At 32.7% G+C, this 26,602-nt stretch overlaps 1 protein-coding gene across 3 annotated transcripts in view; it reads right to left on the bottom strand.

Annotated features, from left to right (window-relative positions):
* Positions 1-539: 539 nt before the first annotated feature.
* The window catches only part of LOC132919154 (discoidin domain-containing receptor tyrosine kinase B-like), a 132,537-nt gene continuing 106,474 nt past the window's right edge, over positions 540-26,602 (bottom strand). For all 3 annotated transcript variants that reach the window (XM_060980498.1, XM_060980501.1, XM_060980499.1), the window contains 13 exons: positions 19,562-19,709; positions 19,260-19,436; positions 17,839-17,972; positions 14,133-14,340; positions 10,425-10,538; positions 9,458-9,880; positions 8,351-8,517; positions 5,591-5,713; positions 4,828-4,937; positions 4,210-4,410; positions 3,542-3,634; positions 3,294-3,435; positions 540-2,574 (listed from right to left, as the gene is read on the bottom strand). In XM_060980498.1, the coding sequence (XP_060836481.1) occupies positions 2,269-2,574; positions 3,294-3,435; positions 3,542-3,634; positions 4,210-4,410; positions 4,828-4,937; positions 5,591-5,713; positions 8,351-8,517; positions 9,458-9,880; positions 10,425-10,538; positions 14,133-14,340; positions 17,839-17,972; positions 19,260-19,436; positions 19,562-19,709 (2,346 nt within the window). In that variant the 3' untranslated portion in view covers positions 540-2,268. The remainder of the gene's footprint in view (positions 2,575-3,293; positions 3,436-3,541; positions 3,635-4,209; positions 4,411-4,827; positions 4,938-5,590; positions 5,714-8,350; positions 8,518-9,457; positions 9,881-10,424; positions 10,539-14,132; positions 14,341-17,838; positions 17,973-19,259; positions 19,437-19,561; positions 19,710-26,602) is intronic.

The raw sequence follows: 26,602 nt of genomic DNA, 5'->3' as shown, positions 1-26,602 counted from the left end.
TTCAATTTTAACTAGTTGTACTCTTGAAACGTTTCAAGCACGTCTTAAAAATATATTTAAAATTTTAAGTTATTCTCCGGACGCGTTTATGAACAATATGCCTTCCTAATCTGCGTCTTGTTTTTTTCGGTTGCTTCGATGTAACTTTACTATTATCAGGCTTGTGATAAATATTAATTATTCTACATTGTTATAATTTATAATTATTATTATTATTATTATTTTTTTTTTATTAATATAACATAATTGTGTATAATGTTCGGGCTTGTTAATTGTTTTAGTGTACTTTATATTATACTTATGTATTGGCCATAGAGTTAAGCTCAATTGTAAAACTATTTTCTCTAATTAATATACGGATATACTGAAAAAAAAATGGACTCTCTCGATAATCAATTGATGATTTAAAGCACCTTATAAATAATTTTGATTTACAAAAAAGTGATATGATAATATCTCTATATTGTAACTATTACAACAAATATGTACACTAGAGGTCAATTAATAATTAAAATATTATAAAAACAAAACAATTCAACTACACAGTATTATAGTTTATATTATATGCACACATACACATATATATAATATATTGTTATTGCGATGGGAATAAGTTTTGACACGAAATAAATTCGGGTCAAGCGGTGGTTTCTCTTTTTCAAAATGTTTGCAAAAACAAAATAAATGATATGTCGAAATATAAAATATGTTGTGTACATTTCATAAATAAATCAAAATTAAATAATATATACAATGTTCAAAAACGAGTAAGTTAATGAATTAACAATAAACATTTTACATACTGTAATAATTATAATAATAATAATAATATAATATCTAGAGTGTACTATATAAAAGTGTCACATTTTTAAAGTAACTTAAATATCACAATCTATAAAAAAAAAAAAATATTTATATAATAATACAGGTTGCTTTAAACAGGTGTAAAATATTGTACATTAGCCGAACAATTAATTATTTATGTACACATTATTCGTCTTGAGTAAAAAATAAAAATAAAATACAAAAAGGCTTGACTAGTTATTATATATGATTGATTTAATGATTCTATATGTACAATATTAAAATGTAATGATTTAAATTTCTTAACAACTTAGGTAGTACATTATTGCAATTATTATATGTATTTTCGACGGTTGTCTGAACATTTGAGGATAACATCGAGCGATTGATGAGAGGAGCTGCGAAGGACGAGAGACAAAATCAACCGTCCAAATTTTATACACGTCTAATATTGTAATAATATCAATATTATTACAATATATATATAGGCAAACTACATCTCCACTAGAATCGCCATAATAAATATAATATAAGCGATTAAAACGGAAATAGCGGATATGTTAATTCATTCGATTATCAGCGTTTTACACAAAAACGTTTAATGCATATAACAGAGACGTTTTAATCACGACGAGAAGATTCTAAAATAACAAGCAACAGTGCAGTTATATAAAAATGATTACGCCCGCACAAGCTCGTATTTACTGTTTAATATTATATTATTATAATATATGATACACTTAATATAGAGTTATACGTATATTTGCGCGCAATGCCGTTGATTGAACGATGGCGGCTAAGAGAAGACACGCCGGGCGCGATATTCGTACGGTGGATATTGCCTATTTTCCTATCAGTCTATATTAATATTATACATAGCGTTTACAGTATTTACAATATTTATAAATAATTTTAACGTTGGTTTGTATGTACACGATAACAAAAAACAGATACCGTACGAACTAGGCACGCGACCCACCGAATAGTGTACGTCGACCGGTAAGAACGAGGGACAGTACATTTGGTTCGTTAGATTACTAATACGCGGGAGGGGGGGGAGGGGTATGCGATAGGTATTATATGAGATAGTAAGGTGTCGAGACTCGTTAATATAATATATATTATACGATGTCTATAATTATCATTTTACAGAGACGTCAGTTAATGAACAGATAGATAAAAGATAAAAACAAACAGTATTATTTTAATGAACAAACAAACGACGCACACGAGCTATTATATATTGTATAAAACTCGCGCGCCAAAATCAGAGATTGTCGAAACAGTAAATTGTCAGACGCGCGGGGGCGAGCGTCCTCGGAGAGAGGAGTCGTCCACCCCCCCGTCGCCACGGCCGTGATCCGTCGTCGTTCAGTCTGCGTCGCATCCGGGCAGATAGGACGCGTTTTGCCGGAGCACGAACGGCCATCCTTCGCGCCGACTGCCGTCGCCACCGCTGGACCGTCATGACGCGGCGGCGGCGGGCGCGTAGCCGAGGTTCTTGCGCTGCAGGAACAGGTGGATCTCCCGGAACGTGGGTCGGTCCGACTCCTGCCGCTTCCAGCACTCGCGCATCAGGTCGTAGATGTCCCTGCTGCACGCGGGCCGGGGCGGGTACTCGAACAGGCCGTCGTCCACGTGCATGTGCGACAGGTTCTCCACCACCCGGTGGTCCGAGAACCCTTCATACGGCCGCGACTTGGCCAGGTGCAGGATCTCCCAGAGGGTCACGGCAAACGACCATACGTCACTCTTCGTCGAGTACTTGTCCTGTGGAAATCACACAATATTATATTCGTGCACTATTTAACGGTATACATATATAATACAATTGTAATATAATAATGCATTCGGACGAAGGGCGATGTGGTGAAATTTGTGGCCGCGGATAGCCCCCCCCCCTCCCAACCACCAAAATGGTTGATTAATTTTGTTTAATGTCGTTTAAATTCAGTAATATTCATACGATATAATACTGTTAAACGATTGTGCACTCGGTCGTGAATTAGTATTATAACCAATAGGTCATTACCTACCTACTATAGCCACTACATACTTATTTCACTGTGATATTTTTTCCAAAGAAATAACAATTTATTTTATTATCCAATAAAATATTTATTATTTGTTGATTTTATGAAAATAACCGAGTGGCTGTGTATGCATTTTATCACTTTCGATACAGGTATACCTGCCGTGTTTTGAGAAATAAAAATGTTCTAAGGATATATAATTCAATTTTGAATTCATAGAAAAACAAGATACAAGAGGGACATTTATATTTTCAATCTAAAATATTTTTCTGCAGATTATTTTTCTCAGAATACGTTGACGCGTCGTAAGGTTTCTTGGTACCATTTGCGAAAAAAAAAATCAATTTATTAAAGATTTTGATTAGAAACCAAGTAATTATGATATTATACAAATTATAAACTGTTCATACAATATTATTATGTTCTAATCGATTTTAGGGAGAAGGCTAAACTCACCAAGAACGCCGATTCCCACGACATCCATCGAACGGGAAGCCCGAGGTTGCCGTCCAGTTTGTAGTAGTCTGCCGAATACGCTTCGTTGTCGGTGCCGAAATCGCTAATTTTTACCTTGTACGCTTTACCCACCAAGCAGTTTCTGAAACACGTTTGAAAATCAATTATAACTGCAGTTGCTGAGGGAGCGCCACGACAGTTGTAAATTATAACGAAAAATGCTGACGTCAAATTCACTATGTTTTTACCTGGTAGCCAAATCACGGTGGACGAAGTTCAATGATTCCAAGTAACGCATTCCAGACGCTATTTGTGTTGCGAGATACAGCAGACATTGGAAACTGAAAATTACGTACATGGAAAACAGGTTGTTAGAAAAACTAGTGGTATAGGTTTTGTTATATTGTTCACAATAAAACGCTCAATATTTATCTTTCAATATCTGTGCTTTGAAAATAAAAAAAATATATATAAAAACGACGAAATATACAGAGTATATTCTGAAACACAGAGTTGTATGTTATCTTCTTAACTAATTGTGATTTGTTTTATTCTTTTTAAAGTTGGTTACACTTATAAACGCGCATAACAAGACATTTTTTTTTTAAAAATCTTATGTATAAATATCAAAAATATTTAACCACTGATGATGAGCATTTAAAGTTAAAATGTGAGTAGAGTTGCCAATTGCTACTCCTTAAATACACATTGGTAGGTGCCTGAACACAGAATAATTATTGATAATAGTTTGGTATAATGTTGGATAATTTTTAACGATTTAAAAATGTATAATGGTTGCTCATTATTTAAAAAAAATCAAAACCCCCCATGTTTTTTTCAAAAATACCTAAGTCGATTGAAAAGACGAGTGTCGAGGATGTTATTTTATCATTTTTGTTTTTAGATAGATAAGTACCTGAGGGTTTTCACAGTGGGCGGCAGGTTCCGAGCAGCTTCGACGGGTACGTGTGTCTTGAGAAACTGATTGAGGTCGCCGTGCTCGCTATATTCCATGACTACGCATAGTGGCTGTTCGGAGGTACACACGCCCAGCACTCTGGCGATGTTTTGATCTTCCAGACCGGCCAAAATCCTTACGTCATTTTGTAATTCAGCTCTAAAATACCATATAACATTATAATAATTGTATAAATATTAAATCATAGAATAAATGAATAATAAGATCATCTTATCTCTCTGGATTTTTGTTGTCGTAACAAATATTAAGTAAAACTTCAGTAATTAAGTCTTATAATTAAAATAATAAATTGAAGATTTATTTTATTGAATGTAATTATTATTATTATTATTATATTGTTATATATTTATATACATAGGAAATATGTTGATATTAAATAATTTTAAATAATTTATTTGAATTTCAGATAAAATCTGAATAAAATAATGGGTTATTTTGATTTAAGTTTTGAATATTGGTTAGAATATTGTATTAGTGATTTAGGATTATAAAAGGCCGTTCTATAATTGGCTATGTGTTTTTGAATAATCTATTTTATCTACCATGATAACTTACCTTTCTTTTTCGGATAACGCGGGTGAGAAAAATTTTACGGCCACCAGTCGCTTACCCAGCGTCATTTTCGAGTTGTATTCATTTATACCGTCCGCTTCGGCCACATAAATCTAAAACAAATCAAATAATATTGTTACTTGTTAGCCATCTTTTTTTAAATTTATTAAAATAACCTTGGATAGTGTTTTGTAACAATATAGTATGAATAATAACAAAATATAAGAAAATATAAAGAAAATAAGGAAAATTACTTTTATTTTGCCCACAAATAATATAAAAATCGGTTATGCATAAGATATTATTATGGATATACAAATTTTTTATCGTTAAACTCAAATAAGTATAGGTACATTTAATGCATGGTTGTGTGGTTTTTATTATTTAAATTCAACTATTATGTTTAACCAAACTGTGCTTATACTATTTTCAGCGAACTACACACATTTAGTTATTAAAACTTGATTTGATTCGTACACGTGAAAAGTTGGTGTTTTTTTTTTTAATTCTCATATTTTATCTTTGAATTTTACAAAATATAAAAATATGCATATGTGTCACTGTAAAACATTACATAACTGATTAAAATATTGATACTCGAATGTTTAAATATTTGTTATTTGATAAACTTCTTATAAAAAGGTATAGTTGAACTTATAGTGGATTTGATTGCGTGAAAAAAATAAATCATAATAATAATAATATAATAAACGTATTTTCGAGTACTAGTTTATAGATATAGAAGGATTGAGACAACACAACTTACCGCTCCGTAATTACCCTCACTGAGTTTGGACAACATACGCAGACGGTGCCGTGGGAATTCGGGCACAGGCGTTTGTTCGAGCCGGCGTTTCAATGCGGTTTGAGATTCTTGTTTTTGCGAAGACTAAAAAAATTAAAAAAAAAAAAAAATACATATTACATTTAGTGGATATAGAGTGTATTATGTATACAAATAGTAATGCGCGTAGCCCGCAAAGCGTTAAATGTTAATAGGTCATCGTCGAAGACGAGGAGTGTGATGGGGGGGGGGGGTGGGTGGATGATCAAAATGCCAAATCTTTTCTTACTATACCTACGTACGATATGTTAAAAAAGGAAAATTTTTAAAAATTGCTCCCCTTCTCAGCAGTTTTTATTTTATCTGTTTTTTTTGTCAATGCTTTCGAGAAGTTGACCTATGATACTAAACCATATATAATATTAAAACTGTACATTAATTATAAAATGTGTTGAACATACCATTCATCAAACGAGTAAAAGAAAAAAAGTATATAAATATAGGCATAAAATTGATATTTTTTAAGTAGGTTTGAATTGAATTTGGATACCAAGGATTTTATTCAATATTCATCATGTGAGTTCTTACATTTTTATAATACACATAATGATGATTGTTTCCTCAAAAGACGATTTTTTTTATATAAATAATAATAAGGTGTTATTAAACGAGTATTAATGATTGTAAACCATTAAACATGACAACGAAAACGAATGGTTTCCTCCCGTTTTATAATATCACCCTGTATACTGCAGCTAATACACACACCGTGTACGATAACATGTCATCACCGTGATATATTACAAGTCTGGGCACCTATAGGTATACTCATATTATGCTATGCTACACAAACGGGCAACGGCTATTGTATACATGGCGACAATATAATATGGCAGTGCGGTGGTCCGCGCAGATGACGTTTTCACACGACAGACGATAATATACTACGTAGGCGTACTGTGTATTTGCCGTGTTGTTAACATTTAGCGGACCGGGTACATTGTGTCCAAAGGTAATGACATTGTACTCGGGAAACGTATACGCCCGAAAATGTACTAACGTTCGTGAGCATAATATCGTGTACCTATATCACTGTATAGATACACTACATAACAGCTATTTGTATCAATCACTCGGTGTAGGTAAATATATAGGTTTCTACAATACGAATATAAGTCAAGTCAACGTGTAAGATATACACTTGCGAACACACACACACTCACTGGCAAACGGTCGCTATTCAAGGAGACATGACAAGTCGTGTTCGGGCCCATTATTCATAATCTTTTCAATGAAACGACACACGATAAGGGTGGGTGAGGAGGAAATCATGGGTGGAGAAGTGGAGCAGGGAACGAGAGCGGAGCAGCGTGTTTTCGTGCTTGCCGAGTCTGCTGCAGTATAAATCATCTCTCGGCGAAATTATTTCGAAGACTGCGGGGATGGCACACGACGATGACACGCGCGCGGTCGGTGGAACGTGGAAAGGAACACCTCATTTATTTTTCCCCTCTCTCTTTTTAAATCTTGTAAAAATGCCCATCTCATTTTATTTTATACATTTTTAATTTTAGTTATTCGCTCAAAACCTAACCGTGTATCATGTTTCAATGTTATAATAATTATACATCTACGACTGACAAAGTGTTTAATTATTATTCCCAAGCACACAACACGATATTAATCCATTCGCGCAGGTTCTCACAGTGTTATAAATTTGTTTTCTGATTTTATTCCAGGAAAAACTTGAACGATTTTCTTTTGCACAGTTTTTATGTACATTATAGTTTATGTGACATTTTGAAATATAAATATTTTATTCTACAGAATAATGCAATAATATTTAGTTTTGTTCTGAAATTATGTGCCTATACTACCTACTATGTATATATTTTGATAAAGAAATATAACTGAAATATAATATCTTTAGTTTTATTATTATACTGTAACATTTAAAGTAGAAAGATTAAAATAAATATAGGTAGAGAGAGAAATATTTGATGGACGTGGTATCCTGAGAAAAAAGAAAATAAAGTACAATAATTTAAATAAAATCATAATTTTTATATATTATTAACGATATAAGAATAAAGGCAACGTGTGAAAATTACCTATTTATATTTATAGTATTTCTTCCTATACCAACCAAATTAAATAGTATTAAATATGATTTGGAATAAAAAAAAAATGATTTGAAAAGAAATTTCAGTCATAATGTAATAATTAATTTATAATAAAAAATATAAAACAACTCATTTTCATTTTCATTTTAATATGTTGTATTGATTTGTCGATATTGGCATGAATTTAATTATACAAAATGAAAAAAAAATGATCACGTAAACCATAATATTATGACGTGATAAAAGTTAATACTGTTTAATTTTTTTCATATAAATTTACTTCATATAATTGTAATTGTAAATAAGTTCTAAATATTTTCATATCCCATATTAAAATCAAAGTGCCTACTTAGAATGTGTAATCGTCGTAAAGTGGAAAAATATAATTTATTTATGATGCTCAGAAATGCGTTAAATAAAGACAAATCAATAAATTTTTACGTTACTGAGTTACCCGCTGCATGCTTATGTTGGACTCATAAATTGTAATCAGTTTTATTATTTATTCCTAAGTGGACGTTTGTGTCGGCACTGTTTTCGAGTTCCTTCAAGTCAAGAACACTTGTGGATTTATGTACGTGGACTTGGCACTCTTATGAAAACATATGTTAAAACTTACTTTTTTACTACTTCTGCTTTCGTCTGTTGGATACATTTTGTTCCTGGCAAACGTGTCGGTCGTGACAGGAGCTATAGGAGGAGCTGACGGTGGCGGTGGTGGCGGTGGCGAAGTGGTGAGTAATGGCATGGTTCCGGTCTCGGGCACGGCGTATTCGTACGCTGAGTCTGAAAGGTAAACAATGGTAAGTTGCTTTCAACAAAAGCGAAAAACAATACGACTTCATTAAATCTTTTAACTTTTGCAACTTTCGCTGAAGAAAAAAATAGTATTCATTTGTAAATTAATTAACGGATTCAAGTATAAAATTAAAGTATAAGACGTTCTCTACCTATTCACTGCGAACAGTTAAACACGAACGAGTAGTTCGATTGTTTAAAAGTTTGATAAATGTCGATTTTTTTAATATGCATACATAGCAAAAGGTTGGGACCACCGTACAGTATTTCTGTTTTTCCACGTCGACTAAATGGGCAAACACAACGGCAGATCATAAAATATATCATTATAATTATCAATGTTTAAGTATATGATGTTGACTCGATATCCCGATAAACAGTATAATATAGAAATGCGATGTTTGTAGAATGTATACAGCGATGAATATAAATATATAATATTATAAACACGAAATATTTGAAATACGTCTGCAATGATAATTTAGACAATATTTGTACCTGTAACCTACTGGCAACTATTAATATAATAACAGTGGAAATCTTGAGAAGCTTTGTCGACAAATATTTATTAAGATTACATTTCATTCTAAGGTTATTTAAACGCCGAGATTTGTCAAGTCTGTCTCGTTTCTCGCACGCGCGTGTAACGAACCAAAAACGAGTTGACGCACGTGTGTCATAAGATATGATTGGTAAGTGAATAGGCGTAAATGTGACAGAAATGAAAACTATAAATATCAATTACACAAGTAAAATCGACATCTCATCTCGATACGATTTCAAATCGAATGTTATAGAAGTTTGGAACGGGATCGATATTTCTGTATAAAAAAAAGTTTGATTTGGTTCGAATACATTTGATATAATAAAAAAAGCCCACTTGTTTCCCCAAAATCAGATTCATCCCTATAATATTATAATTACTTACTGCCTGAATCCACGTTGCGGCCGACTACTACGGTACTGTAACTGTAGAACGGCGTATGAGCGTGATAAGGCTCCTGGTACGGCTCAGCGTCCAGTTGGATCAGCCTGTCCATGTCATGCAGGTGAGCGTTGACGGTGCCGGTCGGATGTCCGTGGCCGGTGCCGCCGTGGTGGCTGGCCGAGCTGCCCGTGCCGGCTTCCTTATAACTGCCGCCCGTGCCGCAGCTGCTACCCGACGACATTCCAGGACACCCGTTGCCCGTGGCAAGTGCGCTTTTGCCTACCAACGGGCTGGCGAAGCACTTCCTCCTCCGGTGTCGGGACACGATTAGGAAAATGGCGACCGCCAGTAGTATGATGACGGCCATCAGCACGCCGATAATGACTGCCATGTACGTCTGGTCTTCGTCTTTGGCAGTAGGGACTGTACAGGATACACACAGAGAGAAGGATTAACGAAATGCACGTGATTAGACAACGATCAATCAATAAACAATAAATGAATAATAAATATTATACCAAAATCAATATCGTAACGATTAAATTTTACCGATGGCATATATTATGTAGATTTAAAAAACACAATTAAATTATAAAAGCTGTAAACATTTGTGTGTTTGAGATAAATTATTGAAAAATTGAAAACGTTACATTATCACAAATGTAATTACATATAATTATCGTGATAGAAATATTGTCGTTATATTATGAGTATTATGTACAGATTTGAGCTGCAGTAATAATTAAAAAATCGAACTAATAATGGTCCCGACATTGTACCACTTATAATTAATAACTTTGTAAATGTAATTAATTATAAGTAAAGGTGGTAATATTATAATTGCTATCACAAATTCTTTAAAATCGTATGATTAAAGGAATTTAAAAAAATTAACTACGTAGTAACCTTAAGAATTAATACATTGTTAATTATAATTTATTATTATTATATTTCGTGGTAGCCGTACTTGGAAGTTCCGGTCTCAGAGGATCCTGATGATCTTTCATTGTAGAACCGTTCCTTTGAATAGGCGGCTCTGGCGGCACAACACTTTCTTCGGAGAAATTACCTTGTGCAACATCTGTAAAAAAACAAACGGCTGAAAATTATAATCCACATTACATTGAAACAGGCTATGAGTGGTATGAAAATCAGAAAATATAACATTTTGTAGTAATTTTAATATTATTTGATAATATTCATATCATTATTGTGACAATATTAATTTTAGCAAATATTTAAAGGCCAGGAAAACGTTTTCATAGCTTTCTTAATATTTTGATAAAATTCATGTAAGTTTAATTACTTAAAAATAATATTTCATAGTATATTAGTGGTGAATATGCGATGACAATAGTTGGGAGGGTTAGGAGGACCTTAAATATATGAAAATACTTTTTTTATAACAATAACTCAAATTTTATGAAAATATTAAAAGATTAACAATGATGAAAATACTATTTCACATTTGAATGTATAATTATTTAAATCTATCGTTTAACTTTTGTGTTTTGTGACATTATTTGGAATAGTAACCATTTATATTAAACGCATTTTTACTCATACACAGTATTGTGTGTGACAATTAATTTGCATGTGTACAAGAGTGTAAAAAGGGGCATGCGGTTTGGCACCATTGCATAACAATGTCTTTCGCAGTTAAAAAGCAACGAATTTAAAGCGGGTAGACCGAGATAATAGGAATGGGGATAGTAGGAGGGTCCAGAAGCAATTACGTAGGCCCATTGTTCAAGAGCACCTCAAAAACCGCGGCAATTAAGGGTCTCACAATTTTCGTTGTCATTATTATCCCAGTGGACAGGCAACTTATATAAAAGTTCTTAATTAAAAAATACTCGGTTCGACGATTTAAAAAACCCACTCCGGCTCTTGCACTTTTATGCGAGCACCAAAAATTAATAAAATATAAGAATAAAACGCAAAAAATTCAGGGAAATTAAATAATGGAAATAAAATAGTTATCCTGCTTCTGAGTGAATAAAAAACTACTGACGCGAATAAAAAAACGTTATTATAATATTTTACAGTTTTTATTATTTTATTATAGGTAGAAATAAAAAATTAAAATCCAATTTTAAATTTAATTTAAATTACAATTATTCTTTAAATGTGTGAAGTTTGGGAATAATCTTAATAATAAAACAGAAATATGGTTGTATGAATGGAAAATAAAATAATATAATATAGATTATATGTTGTTACACCTATGACTATTTTTTGATATTATTAAAACAGATTTATACACGTTATTAATGTTCGCATACTCTTAGATAATTAAACACGTCTGATTTAAGATTTTAGTTTACAAGTATTATAACACACAATGTGAAACATTTAAGAAAATGATGTAAAGCACACATTGTACAAGCAGATCAAAGTATATCATGGTAACATCTTTATGCAAAACTTTGCTCATAAATCTACACCTTACCATAACCTAGAGCACGTATAATATTATGAGCACGCAGGCAGAAATTCTTTTAAATGCCCTTCATTGGATCCTTTGGGGGCAAAAATAAGGAAAGAGAAAATAAAACTGTTATTAGGGTCGATATTAAAAAGGTTTTCCGCGAGCCATTTAACCATTTCCCCCTGCCCATTACACACATCTGTCTCCGCTGCGAGGGTGTCCAAATGAAGACGCCGACAACGTTTATGACCTTTGTTTTTGGTAATTGAAACGAGTACGAGTTTAAAGTCTTAAATCTCGGAGTTAGTGGTTATTTTTAAGCGGTTTAAACGATTCGTAAAACTGGCTACGAATAGTGTATATAATTGGAAGATTATTTCTTCGCCAACATAACAACGGTAACAGCCAGTAAAGTTTAGCAGAACAGCACAAGTAAATATAATTTTACTAGAATAACTACAAACTCGACGTAAGTAATCAAACGGATTAATTGTATACAGCGAATAAACAGGGGGTTTGGAAATTAAATAACACGAGCATAAATAAAATAAATCTCACACAAGTATTCGGCACGAAAAGGTTATAAAACATATAAGGTAATCATAATAATAAAATATTGAGCGCAGCAATGATGTTTTAGTCGACGTGAGTTGAAAATCGATTCGCATTTTGTTCTCACCAACAAAAACGAATATAACTACTAATATATATTATAAATTAGACGATGTTTCGTGTGGCGTTTGCGTTTTTGTACAATTTTGTTTTGCAACTACGTTGTGTATATATGTATACTATGTATCTTTGAGGGATTTGTATCCTACAGCGTAACTATATATTTCCGTTACCGAACCGTTTTTCCCATTTGCCGCCGACAGCGCTCGTATATATTCTCACAGACATACGGCATGGGGCCCAGGCGATTTTCCCATTACCACTTTTGCCTACACCCCGAAAACGTTCAGGTAAGCTATAAATCTTCTTATGTAGTGTAATAAAAAAATATATATTAAAAAAACCAAACAAGACAAAAGTAGATGGAAAAAAAATGAAAATAAATACGTAACCCTCTCGAGATTTATGTTACTTTTTCCATTTTCTCGACTACTTATTGTTCCCCATGGGACGAGGGTATGTCATATTTCCTGGTTATATATAAAACACCTATTTTTTTTTTAATTTCCTAAAAACCGTCGTCATTTAGTCACCTGTCCGAGTGTTAAATCCTTACAGTAAAAATACTTTATAATTTTATATCATTATTTCACTACGTCTTGCACTTATGTTTTTTTTTTTTTTTTATAATAGTTAATAACAATAAACATTATAATATTTTCTTATTTTTCATAGTGAAAGGTAGAAGAAAATTTTTATATATTATTATTACCTAAAAATAAATATACTTATTAAATATTAAACATGTCCGTCAAGATTTCATTTTTATTTTATATTATGTACCATGCACCATAATATAGTCACTATACTACTATAGTGCGTATTCACGCTCGTAATAATACTTTATATTACCTTTATAATATATGCATATTCATCTCACTTAAAAAATATATACACTATAAAATGCATGTATGAGGGTCGTACAAGACGCGAGTCTATATTGCTGATTTTTTTTTTTTGTAAAATAAAATACAGTGCTCTGTTTGCACGCGGAATGCACAAGATAGTGGGAAGGGTGTATTTTGGGTAGGGAAAGGACGTACTCGTGCAGGTATAAATAAGCATGTTTTCAGTCGGATGCTTTTGATTAACACACTCGAGTTATTTCTGGTACGCCGACCTGGCATATTCACCATATTATATATTATTTGATTAAAAGCGGAAAGCAAGTAAAATCTAGAATACAAAAATTCACCGGGATTAAAAAAGTCACAGACCACATCAATCCTGTGCTTTAAAATGCGGTGGAGTAGTGATATATGAGCATGAATTGTCGACCATATAATAATAATGGTTCACTTTAATAGGTGTTAAAAATACCAGAGTTCATGAAACCATGCGTTTAAATATAGACAAAGTATAAAAAGTCACATATATGTATTATAGCGAGACGACCCCCATTTGATTTTTCAATCGAGAGAACCAACCTAGTAACTTACTTTTCTATGATTTGTTATAATTAATTAAAAATTAATGATAAATTATTATTAGGTATACAAATAAAATAAACTATGTGCGTATTTGAAGTGGTCGTACTATGTATGTATATTAAAATATGTTATTTATATTTACCAGAATCGAATGTTATCTCGCTGATCATAATCCACTTGGCGGCAAAAGACAGTCTAAGTTTAATGAAACGACCGACTCTCCTGTGTAATTTAATGCTGACATTCCTGGACGATTCAAATATTCTGTCTTCCATGTACGTGTATGTCAACGGTTCCGACGAGTAAACTTTTCCTCCCACGCTGAATAAAATGCTCGCTTCGGAGAACACCTGAAATCCAAAGTTTTTATTAAGATCTCTGTAAACAACTCAATAACTATATAAACGGAAAAGTATATAACCGTCAACGATGGGTCGCTCTCCCATAAAAAAAGTAAATAAATAAATAAACCTTATATGGTTATATTCTACAAATGTTTGTAGATTGTAAGTCAATTTTGAGTTTACAACACTTTTATTCAGTGGTGGTGTGCGTGTGTCAGAACAGTTAGAACACCAACGCAGTTGTGCACGTCTACAGGGAATACCGATTTTTCTTTCGTTTTTATATAAGACGAGACTATCTCCAAACTAGAAATATATATTTCGCGTTCCGTCGCCAACCACACCAATCAATAACCTGTGACTATAGTATAGAAATGTGACAATATATACACACCACCACGCCAACGGCTATTACGGCGTATTGTCTGTGTATTATGTATATCGGGACCTCGAGCATACGGTGATTTATTGCGTGTTTTGGCCCCGTACATGCTAATAGTCTATGGCAGTAGGTTTTATTCTCGTATCAAAATATCTTGTAGGACGGTCTCAGTTAATGTACCACATGAATCTTCATTACTGGCGGACGCAGTGTCAACACATCGTTGGAAGATTTAGTATAGCGTCCACGTGCCGTCGGTTAAAATACTGTTAAAATAATACGTAAATCATTGGTGTACTCGAAATTCCTTTTGTCGGGAATAATATCCTCAGCAGTATAAATATTTAACGTTTTGTTTTACAAATCGATCTGCACCCTTTTTCTACCTCCTTGCCAGCAAGACAACAACAATATTAACGCCAGTTTTTTGGTAGGTGTTTGGTAAGTATAAGTTTCATAAATACGCGCGGTTTTTTCGATTAAATACATCCTATCTATATATTATAAAAATGCTTAACCTACGAATTCACGAATACATGATATTTAAATATAAAACATCACACACGTACCTATGTGCACATTATACATATTATTATATCATATCGATAAGTGAATATATAGTATGTCGATCAAAATCTAATAGTTAATGATTACAGGAACGCGGCAACGATGGCAGTAGGTATAATAGGATTAAGAAGTTTTTGGTCTCGACGGGATTCCATTGTGTTGTATGTTATATTGCAGAACATTATTATTACGACGCTGCACACTTCGATTGGGCCTTGTAATATTCTGATGTTAATATAACACCGTGTAGGCATGTTGATGTGGCAGCAATTGCGTTGTTTTATCAAACTCGAAACATAGTATGTACGCATGATAAGGTTTGACGATTAGGTATGTGTGTAATGTGCTAAAACTCATTTCGGTATGCGGACGCAAAATTAAAGAAGTTAGCGAACCTAGTATCACTAATCGAAAGTGATAGGGTAAGATATAACGCTGTAATAGGGTGTGTCTAATTTTAAGGAGCACTTTAAGATTACAAACGCTGTTGATTAAATTACGTGTAATGCGAAAAAAGCCAATAATACTCCGAGAAAGTTTTAAGAAATTAGTTTTCAAGAAAAAAAAAAAACTCAGACATTAGGACAGTGGTGTACAGGATTCTAGAAAGCGCGAAGTTTGCCTTGGCCAATAGCCCATAAAAGTTTTCAGATTTGTAACGGAGAATGAATAACGCAATTAGAGGCACAAAAAACTTTTGCGACTTGTTTAAGTCGTTTTTAAGCAGCGGGAATGGGAAATGTTAAAACTAGTTTATGAGATATGTATACAACTCTTGGTATATTATAGTTGGCAACGACCCTACGATACTCATGTAAAATGTATAGTAGTTATTAATACGGATATACTTAAATTGATAATATACGTTTCTACGGCTACATTTATAATTAATAAATTAATTGAGACGGATTTGCCGTTTTTGCGATACATTAACGATGTCATTGATTTAGACCGCTTGTACCTGAACCGTAGCGGTGATTAGGCAAACTGATTTTCATCTACAGATTATATAGTTAATGCGATCGTAGTATTTCCTATTTTGTCATTGCACGAGCATGATTTGAACTCTCCAAAATGGGCAAACCGATTATATCCGTTAATCGATTGCAGCATTTGGGCTTGTTGTAGTAGGGAAACGATTGGAGCGTTGAAAAAATATATTATTCGAGTTGTTTTAAATTTTAATATAGGTACGGCTTAATGAGTTCGAAAAAAATTTCATTTTTAAAGGTCAATGTGCGAATGGTCACGTGTGTTCCGTGTTTCTGTACGACCAAACAATAGTCTCGGCGTAACACGTGCAGGACGTGGTGCAAGAGCATACGCTAACATAGATTGTTATCTGTTAATTATCGTAAAATCCCCTTGTAAAACAACTCAATACAACAATAATGCGTCCACGACTGGCCCATCCCCAGCTCGCACAAACATAATGTATAGGTGTACAGCGTACGGGTTTATCAGGGGTGACCAAAAATGGGAAAACTTCGCGAGCCACGCGGTAAGTGCCTCGAAAAATGAAAGATTCATCACGACGAAGTGGTCATTATCATAAATTCGATTAGATTATTCGGATTTGCAATAAAATGTACGAAGGCTTGTATAATATTAACTGTTGACCTATGCTGTTCAATATGAAAATAGTCGTATAAAATTGCTACGATGCTTAAGATGTTGAGTAAATTTGTATTATAAAATCGTAATTCTAATATTTACAAAAATGCTTGTGTAATATTGATAACATGTTTAAGTATTGAAATAAAAAATATCAAAATATAAAAAAAATGTTAATTTATTTTTTTGTTACTACTACAAGAACCGCACTTTGGTCACCCTTGGTCCATAAACATATTACACGAACGAATTTAGATACATATAATATATATATTTATATACACAAGTACCACCTATAGTTATATAGCTTGTTCACGCAAATATCCCTTAATAACATCCCTTTTATTGATGAACGGCAGAAGGTACGCCTTTAATTGCTCGCGACTGATGGTCCTCCGATGTTTCAACACACACTGTGAACACGTCGAATTTTCGAAATACATAACTTTAATCTGTTTATAGCCGCGTTTTCGTCATATCGTTATATTAGACGTGAGAGAAGAGACCCAGCAGTCGTCGTCGACGTCATCCCTGAGACCTACTACTGGGTTTTCTAATATAATTTCGTCATGTCATTATTATCATTATTAATAATTTCGAGACGCAATTTGCATTCGTTTGCAGATTTCACTCTCCCCCCATCATCATATCGTAGTATATGTATATATACAGACAACAACCGTCTCCGGGGAGATTGTGAGTTTATAATCGGATTTTTGAATTCGTTTCCACTTTGGGGTTAGACAACGTCGAGTTATAATTGTGTTACCACTGTGGTGTATAAGGGCGCTTTTTAATGGGTTCGATTAGATGTCAGCAAATACAGCGTTCTTAAGAAAGAATAAATTATTGTTTGATACAACACTGGAGTATAGGTGCCCGAATTAAAATAAACAGTAAGACCGTTCTTAAATTATTTTGTGAATATGGAGGACATTTACCTGTACTTCTTTTTGAAACTGATTGTTACAATATATATGAACCCCGGTGAACTCTCGGACCTTGTCGAATTCAAATTTGATCTCGATCGCTTGACCATTCCTCGTATCATTTCTCCAACCAACCCATCCTTGACCTGAAAGAGTTTTATCTATTAGAAATGTATGCAACATTAATATTAATGATATTACACAAATCGATTAATCAAATTAAAAATTAGCTAAATAAAATTATAAGATACCGTAATTATATTGTTAAATATTGATATATTGTAGTACTGAATATTTTGATACTTCTATAGTTCTATGTACATATTCCAATATGACGTTAGTACGTTACACAGAAAATGTATTGTGATAAATAAAAATAAGTACCTAACTTTTATAAATAATAATATTTATTACGTATAATATTTTGGTGTATAGATCAAAATAATGCCAACATTTTTTGAATGAAAAAAAATATGAAATATTATATGGAATAAGGTCGATGGAGAATGGGCGGTAAATACATAACATTATTGCGATTAGCCAAATCGTTTGAGTATATGAATCGGAAAAAATCAACGTTTTACCCTCTCATATAATTTGAAAATAAAGTGATCGTTTACCACGGTCCATTAGATTGTATAGTGGACACGGGCATTGTTGAAAAAAATTGGAATAAAAAACTATTTCTACCACGCAGATCTAGAGTAAGTGGTTGTTTCTCTTTTCCTATACGAAAAAAGCTTTTATTGAATTATTCATGAAAACTAGAAATACGCAACGAACATAACGATTGTGGTTTATGGAATATTTACACCGACTTCGAAAAACTTGTCCCATGAATATATTTTAGGTTTGAAAACTTGGTATATAATATGGGAGAGTAAGTAGTTTATTATACATTAGTATGAACTATGATGCAATGTCAAACGTCAAACGATAAACTGCGAAATATTTATGTATAAATATTAAATACATTACATTTTGTTTTAAAACTAGGATATTTATGTATAATATTATAAAAAAATTGTTTTATTATTGGACTGAATAGAAATATCTATAAACATTTTTAGATGTACGGTGTATACAATAATACGTTTTTGTTTACCGTTTAACTATATAATAATATAGTAAGCCAATACAATATTATTGATTTATACAATAAAATATACATTAGATATTGATTTTTACTTTGGTTTATTTTTCAAGTATATAATATAGGTTATAGATAATATTATCTCTTATATCGAGTATTCCACACACTACGTTAAAATGAAATAAGAAATTGTGATGGTAACAAAAAATAATTTATAATATCACCATATCTAATAGATTAATATTAAATAGCTTTACTTATTTTCTATTTTTATCTTATTTCTACTTATTCTCCTATTTTGGTATTTTTTGTAATTATCATGTAAAAAAACAATAGGTACCTCTTTCGGTGTCATAGTATCCCATTCTAAAATTATCTTGACCGACTTTGCCATCGGTCAGTTGTCCAAGACCTCTTTGCAATTCGTCGTCCCAATATCCGTCGTACGTGGAATCATAGAACTCCCATTCTGGGCTGCGTTTATCACCTTGCGGCATCGAGTAACTAAGAATGCCATCTGTACACAATATATACGTACCATATTATATACGGGTTATTATCAATTTGAATAATAATGAAAATTAAAAATGTCCTTCACACGAACAATTTATTCGAGAACAACAATATATTAACTCTACTAACCTGTCCACGGGCATCCGTAGAGCTCGACTCGCATGCACACCTGTCGGGTGTGGTAGCTGTGCGGCAAGAATCTAATTTTCGACGCCCAAATCGGAGGATTCAGTTCTTGTTTGTGTTCTAAGTACGTGTTGATGTTGCCGATCAGTATCTGTAAATAATACAAATTACGTTAAATCACAACCGTATATTATAACGACTTCCAGTAGGTGGGTGTAAACCCAAATCGAACAATCCGGTGAGCGAGAAAAATAGCGTTCACTATAGTCTATAATATCAAATAACATTCTTGTTTAACGTTTGGGTAATAGTACTACAAATATAGTCGATACCTGTACCATTCACACGGCGGTTTACGATCAATCGAATATAGTGAATATTGCGTCGAAATCGTGGTTGATATGAAATCGAAAAATAAAGCTCAACACGCCAAGATAAATAGAAAATACGCACGTCTCGGAATCATATTAATGTTTACGTATAGGGGAGGTTTTCTGTACAAAATTACAGAACACTATAATAATATTATATATTTAATATCGGCTTTTGGGTCTCCTTACAACTGAGGTGTTGTAGAACATACATAGATGTGAAACACGCGGAGAATTGTACCTCCGAGATTGATCGTAGACGACCGCACGGGAAATTATTACTCGCCATAATCAATAATTGCGAGTTTGGAACCCATATTTTTCTCGAACGTGATTATTTTTGTTGGTCCGACGAAGAGTAACGTTGGACCCCGTGTTTGTTATTGTACACCGACCAATGTCAATTATTATAGCGTAGGCATGTAAAATATTGACCAACAACATGACATTAACTCGTTTATATTATGATCGACTCGACCGCTGATTATACGTCTATAAGAATTTATAATATAAATTATACTCTTTCTTAACTAGGAATATTATTCTGCGTATGGAATATTATTTTCAACAAATATTTCGGGCGAAAATAATTATTGGTGAGAATGTTTTCGCCATAACTAAATTACACGGCTAAGAATTTATGATAATAACTGCATGGAGCTATAACGTAAGCCAGTATTAAAAACAAACGATATAATATTTTATAAATAAATACTAAATAATTGTAATTTATCATCGTCAAAACATACTATAAACCGTTACATCTTTTTACAAACGTTGATTCTAACAGTCCGTTATAGTGTTCCTGCTTGTAATATCCATGCATGAAAATGATTTCATTGATGTAATTATATTGTTTATTTTTTTAACTAGACACGCATAAAAATAAATCACCAGACTTCTACCGCTATTATACAGCTATAGTTTTGCAATAAACGATTCTACTTATCATATTATTATATATTATAATCCTGAATTATTATTAAAAATCACGATCGAAATAAAAAAACGTATTTAGCTCAAGCATTCGCGTCTAAATTATATACGGAATATAAAACGCGTTTCACACTTTCGGGATTGTTTGTAGTTGTCCTCGCGTATATAAGAATATATAATATATATAATAAATGGTGTGTAGTGTGTATGCTAGCCGTAAAGACATCCGAAGTGTGTCTAAAAAGAAGTCGAAACGAGTTTTTTCTTCTTTCGAACTCCGTATATGTACACACAGACCTCTAGGCGACGGGACAATACGTACTCACAATAGACACATTTCACTCGAGTAGGTATCGCGCGCGCGTGTACTATTGAACCTAATATATATATGTATACATATTTTAGCAAGCGACAGTACTATATATCATAAGCATATACTCCAGGGCGTCTCGCATGATCGAATTTTGACCTATATATAGTATATGTATTATGTGTAACTACATATACAGTACACACATTAATGAGTTTTTTTTCGAGAGAGAATTGCAATCCTAGTCTTATTATCGTCTTTTACTAAATTATAATAATAATATAATTTCGATATTTTCTTTGGCCATTTATAATATCATAAACTTGTACATAATGGTACTATTATAAGCATAACTATTGTTTGTGTCATCCTGGCTGCTCGACGAGATTATTATTATTATTATTATATTACTTTATTATATTATTATGACGTATGCACGACACTATATGTATAATAATATAATATACTACGCAGACATACAGTATATTAATAATATGTTTTGTTACGTGTGTAATGTGCGTAGAATCCGCGACGACAACAACAGCGGCGACGGCGGATTGTTTATTAAACGAGAGTACATCTGTTACACACAGTTTTGTATTTCGCTACAGTGATTTATTACATAAAATATCATAATGTACAACCGTTCGCTGGCAGCAAAAGCTCGACACCGCAGCTATACGGCAGTAGATATATATGCCGACTACAGCCACACGCCTTATCCCCGTGCTCGTTCTGAAGTCCTCGTCTTCTCACACCCTGCACCACCACCCTGCCAAACCCTCATAATAATAATAATAATAATAATGATTACTGGGCTTTATGAATCATTCTCGTGGCATGGCCCGATCTCTCTTCAATATGCGTGCGGAACGGGAAACACAGCGCGCGGCAATAAAACACGATAAAATTAGCCTGGAGAGAGTTTCCTCGTCACCAGATGTTGCTCGCATGATTTAGAAGCCAGGGGCCCGTTTAATATATATATATATAATATAACCGTATGTGCGGTGGCGGCTGCAGTATCCGTCGTTCGCAGACGTTCGAGGTTTGCGACGTCTTCTCGGCCGCAGGGCGTATTAGATATTATATACATATATATATATATATATGTATGAGGGTAATCTCCGGTGGTCAAAAGCCAATCTTTGAGAAGAAAAGCGGATCTTTTTTTAAAATATTTTTTTAATAATATATAACTTTGGTTATTTGTTTTGTAAATGCTATGGCAAAATTTGGTCCCAAGATAGGTTTAAAAATAAAAAAAGATGTAGGTACATGTGATTGCGCCAGTCATTTCGATAACTTCATCATACAAAAATGGTATTTGTTTTATACGTTTTTAACCATTTTTTAGTCAAGATTAATGTAATTAGAAAGTTATAGAAAAATACAACTAAAATATTAAAAAAACATATTACATAATATGGTAAGAACGTCGTTTTTTGTTTTTCCTAACCAAATTTCATTACAATTCGAATCGATGGTATATTAAATTAATAATATTATTTTTTTATCTTGAAAAACATAGTTCGCAAGGGACGACGAAAAAATTCTTTTGTGGCCCAGAGAAGATGGTCGAAATTTGATCCTAGCTGTAGACGACAACATGTTCACCATCGTCTATACGACATGGAAAAAAAATCTCGCAAAGCAGTGTCCGTGTAAACATCAGTGAGTGTGGGGCAGCATGTTTTATACTTGTAGACGCGGTGACGCGGAGGGCAGCTATAGGTCGTGACGTTCTCACGATATTCACCTCTCTCTCTAGTCTTTGAGCGTTTTAATTGGGACGAAAAGCCGAAAACAAATAATGAATATATTGTGTTGAACTCGACTATTATAGGGGTCAGGTAATTTAATAATAACAAGCACGTATCTCGAAGACATGTTGGCCAGTGGCAGGAGGGGCGAGGGGCGCATGGAACTTTTAACGAGTTAATACATAATATGCGCCACATACAGAGTTTTATTAAACGTATTTCATACGATAGGTACAAATAAGATAAATATTCAGATTCTCGATTCTACGTAATCACATGCATAGAAATTGCAGGGTAGTTTTATACGAGATTCACAAATATGAAAATATAGTGGTTCTGTTTAAAAGAAAAAAATCCCTAAAAATACACTTTGAATGCATCTCCACTTTAGTAGCTAACATTGCTAAACATAGTTATAACGGCATGCAAGTATAGATTTCATACGAAAAAAAATATTTATTAAAGTTATGGTTAAACAGTCATATCAATATTCGCTTTATTACCAAATCGTCCCTATACAAATATAATAATATAATTTTTTTTCTTGAGAAGCTGCCTCGAGCTATCGATAAACAAATATTGTGCATGTATTGTACAATGAGCCTTTTATTTCTGAATACTGCATCGGCGACGATGGTATTTAAAAATATTAGTAGTAAGAATTATTATGATTCGATACGATCTTATTTGTAAAAATAACCGATTATAATGTACATATTTTTTTAATTTCGCACAACTAAATAGCGAGTCCATTAGTTATATAGATTTTTTTTTCTTAGGAACTTATTTATTCTTGTTTGCTTGACAACACAGCATTATCAAATAATTTAATCGAAATATTATTATTTGATGCGTTTCGCCGCTAATGGAAAAGACAGAATCGAATTTCGACGTATTTTGAATTTTAGTTTTTTTGGCGTAAACGAGATATTCTAAACATGATGTATGAAATGTACAATATTAAAAAAATAAATAATAACCATGACGATACAGTATTGTTATACGATGATTACAGGTTAAAAATAAACGTTTAAAGTCGTGTATTATTATACATTTATAACACTATAATAAAGCACAGCGTACCGATATTATATTATTCGCTATTAAAATAATAGTTAATAGCCCGAAACTGCCTCGTGTATCATGATAAAATATTGTATATTATTGTGTATTTGCACTAAGAATGAAAATAAGGTGAATAACAACAGACTATACATCAATTTAACAACACAGATTTTTACACTCTTCATTAAGTATGTTTCGAAAAGTCCCGAGGGTCAGAATTAACTAAGGTTGTCGACGAATCGATGTTTTCTACAGTTGTTATGTTTATGCCGATGTGTGCTCGTATAAAATATAATAATAACTAATAATTATGAATATTATGATGACGACGTTACTTATATATTACACAACGTATACGCAGGCAGTTAGGTGATATATAATATATATATATATATGTCATAATATAGTTATATTCGAATATGTGTTTGCGTTGTGTACGCGATTTATTCCGGATAGCTGTAAGGTAAAACTCATTAAAATCAAAAATCAAACCTCAGATAATTGGAAAATCGGTGTTGGAAAGCTCTGTGCATACAGTAGGTACCTATACGTTTATAATATATACAATTACATATATATATATATGTATAATATTATGGTATTTTTACGGTCATATGGTGAAATGTGTATAAATACCACATGATAATAATATTCTGTATATATACGAAACGCGAAAGGCGTAATATATATATATTTTTACGACGATGCCAAACCGCACAACGACCGTCAGCGAACGCCCGAACCCATCGTACTGCGATCTGTGAATATATAGGTATGTTTGTGTTATATATGATGATATTATATACCTATCGTTATGATTATTTATATTGCGAGCATATAATAATATTTCGTTTTGCTTACCGGCTGCCGATCACGCGCCAAATAATAACAACACTATACTACTAATCGGTCGGGGGTAAACGAGTGGGTTCGAATAAATTGGCCGCGACTATATAGAGAAACAAACGAACGAATTGTGTGTGTGTAATATTTAACACTTATTATATATATATATATATATATATATAAAGAGAGAGAAAGAAATACTCATGTTCTCGTACCTATCGGATTGAGATAATAGTATAATATTTAATTGTATATGCGGCACTGAAGATACGATCGATTATATAATAATAATTAACATAGGATAAGATGCGTAACACCTTTAACATAATAAACATAATAAATTAACAACAACGTATCATCAATGTGTGACCTGGATGAGAGGAATATCGAACAATTTATAATAATATGATATAGTGTTTATCGGATAGATTTCATAATGGGAAATATTTAAAATATATGTAACATAATATTCGTCGCTTCGACGTTTTGTACACAAACACAGCCAAACGGGTCATTCGTCGTTTCCTGTAGTACGAACAATATAATAAATTACGTACAATAGCGATATAATGTGTACGTGGTACACATCATCGTCATCCGCAATGTGTATGCCTAAAATAAATAATACATAGAATATTTTGCTAACAAGCCTTCAGGTATAGGTATACGTTGTTAAGCTCAAAGGTCGCTTAAATCCATATTTACAGGTAAGGCGAGGTGTACAGTATAGTATTAGTTCTTAGTAAATAATATGTAATATATTAAACTTTATTCCAACGAAAGGCTGCAATCGAATGGCCGGTAATTTGTCGTAATGACGAGCGGAACACTGCGCATTCGATTAATATGGTACTCACATCATGTTATTTTTCTAGATATCTCATTCATGTCATGTCCATACTAACACACATTACACAAGTCGATTTTTATGCATTTAAAAATACTTAACACAAAAGTAGCACAACAGATAATAATTTTCTTACACTTTTCAATTGTTCGGATAATAAATCGTTAAAAAAATGTGTGTTTTTATATTTTCATAATATGTTTATTCATGTATACGCATGTTTAAAACTGAGATGAGCAAAGAAATTAAAAAAAAAAGACTGGAAGGGGTGGATGTTCTCCATAACGCTGAACTAAACATTTTAATTTTATTATTATATAAAATTACTCAAATTAATAATCGATATAATTAAAACGTTTTTGATTAAATAATATTACTAGACCTACAGCTTCAGAATACTGTGTAAATTATATAATTCATGAGATAGGTGTAAATAATATAACATCTATATGTAGCATTTCATATCTACCTACGTTGGTTTCTTTATTTTACGCCGATCACTAGATCTGATTTAGCGTGTTTTAGATACACGCGAGTATAACCACCGGAACGGCTTATAATTATTATTTTTAATTAAAATAATCATTGTTAATTACCTTGATAGTCGTTGTGTTATACGCTTTGTACAGGTTGCGAAACAATAAGGGCGTTGTAATACCGTTCTGATTTCTATATCACGCCACCATTTATATTTACACGTATGATGTAGTTTATATTTAAAAACAATCCGATAAACCCGACATATATAGGTATATTGCAAAAAAAAATGTGATTTTGTGATATTTTTCAATACAGAATAATGATTTTGAATTTTTGAATATCTTTTCGTGTACGCATCGCAAAATAAAAACTGAGCGACTTCCTACGTGTATACGCGTACATAGAGCGTACATATGAGGATTAACA

This window comes from Rhopalosiphum padi, chromosome 2, assembly GCF_020882245.1.
Source record: "Rhopalosiphum padi isolate XX-2018 chromosome 2, ASM2088224v1, whole genome shotgun sequence".
NCBI lineage: Eukaryota > Metazoa > Arthropoda > Insecta > Hemiptera > Aphididae > Rhopalosiphum > Rhopalosiphum padi.
This window is presented reverse-complemented; position numbering and strand designations above follow the sequence as displayed.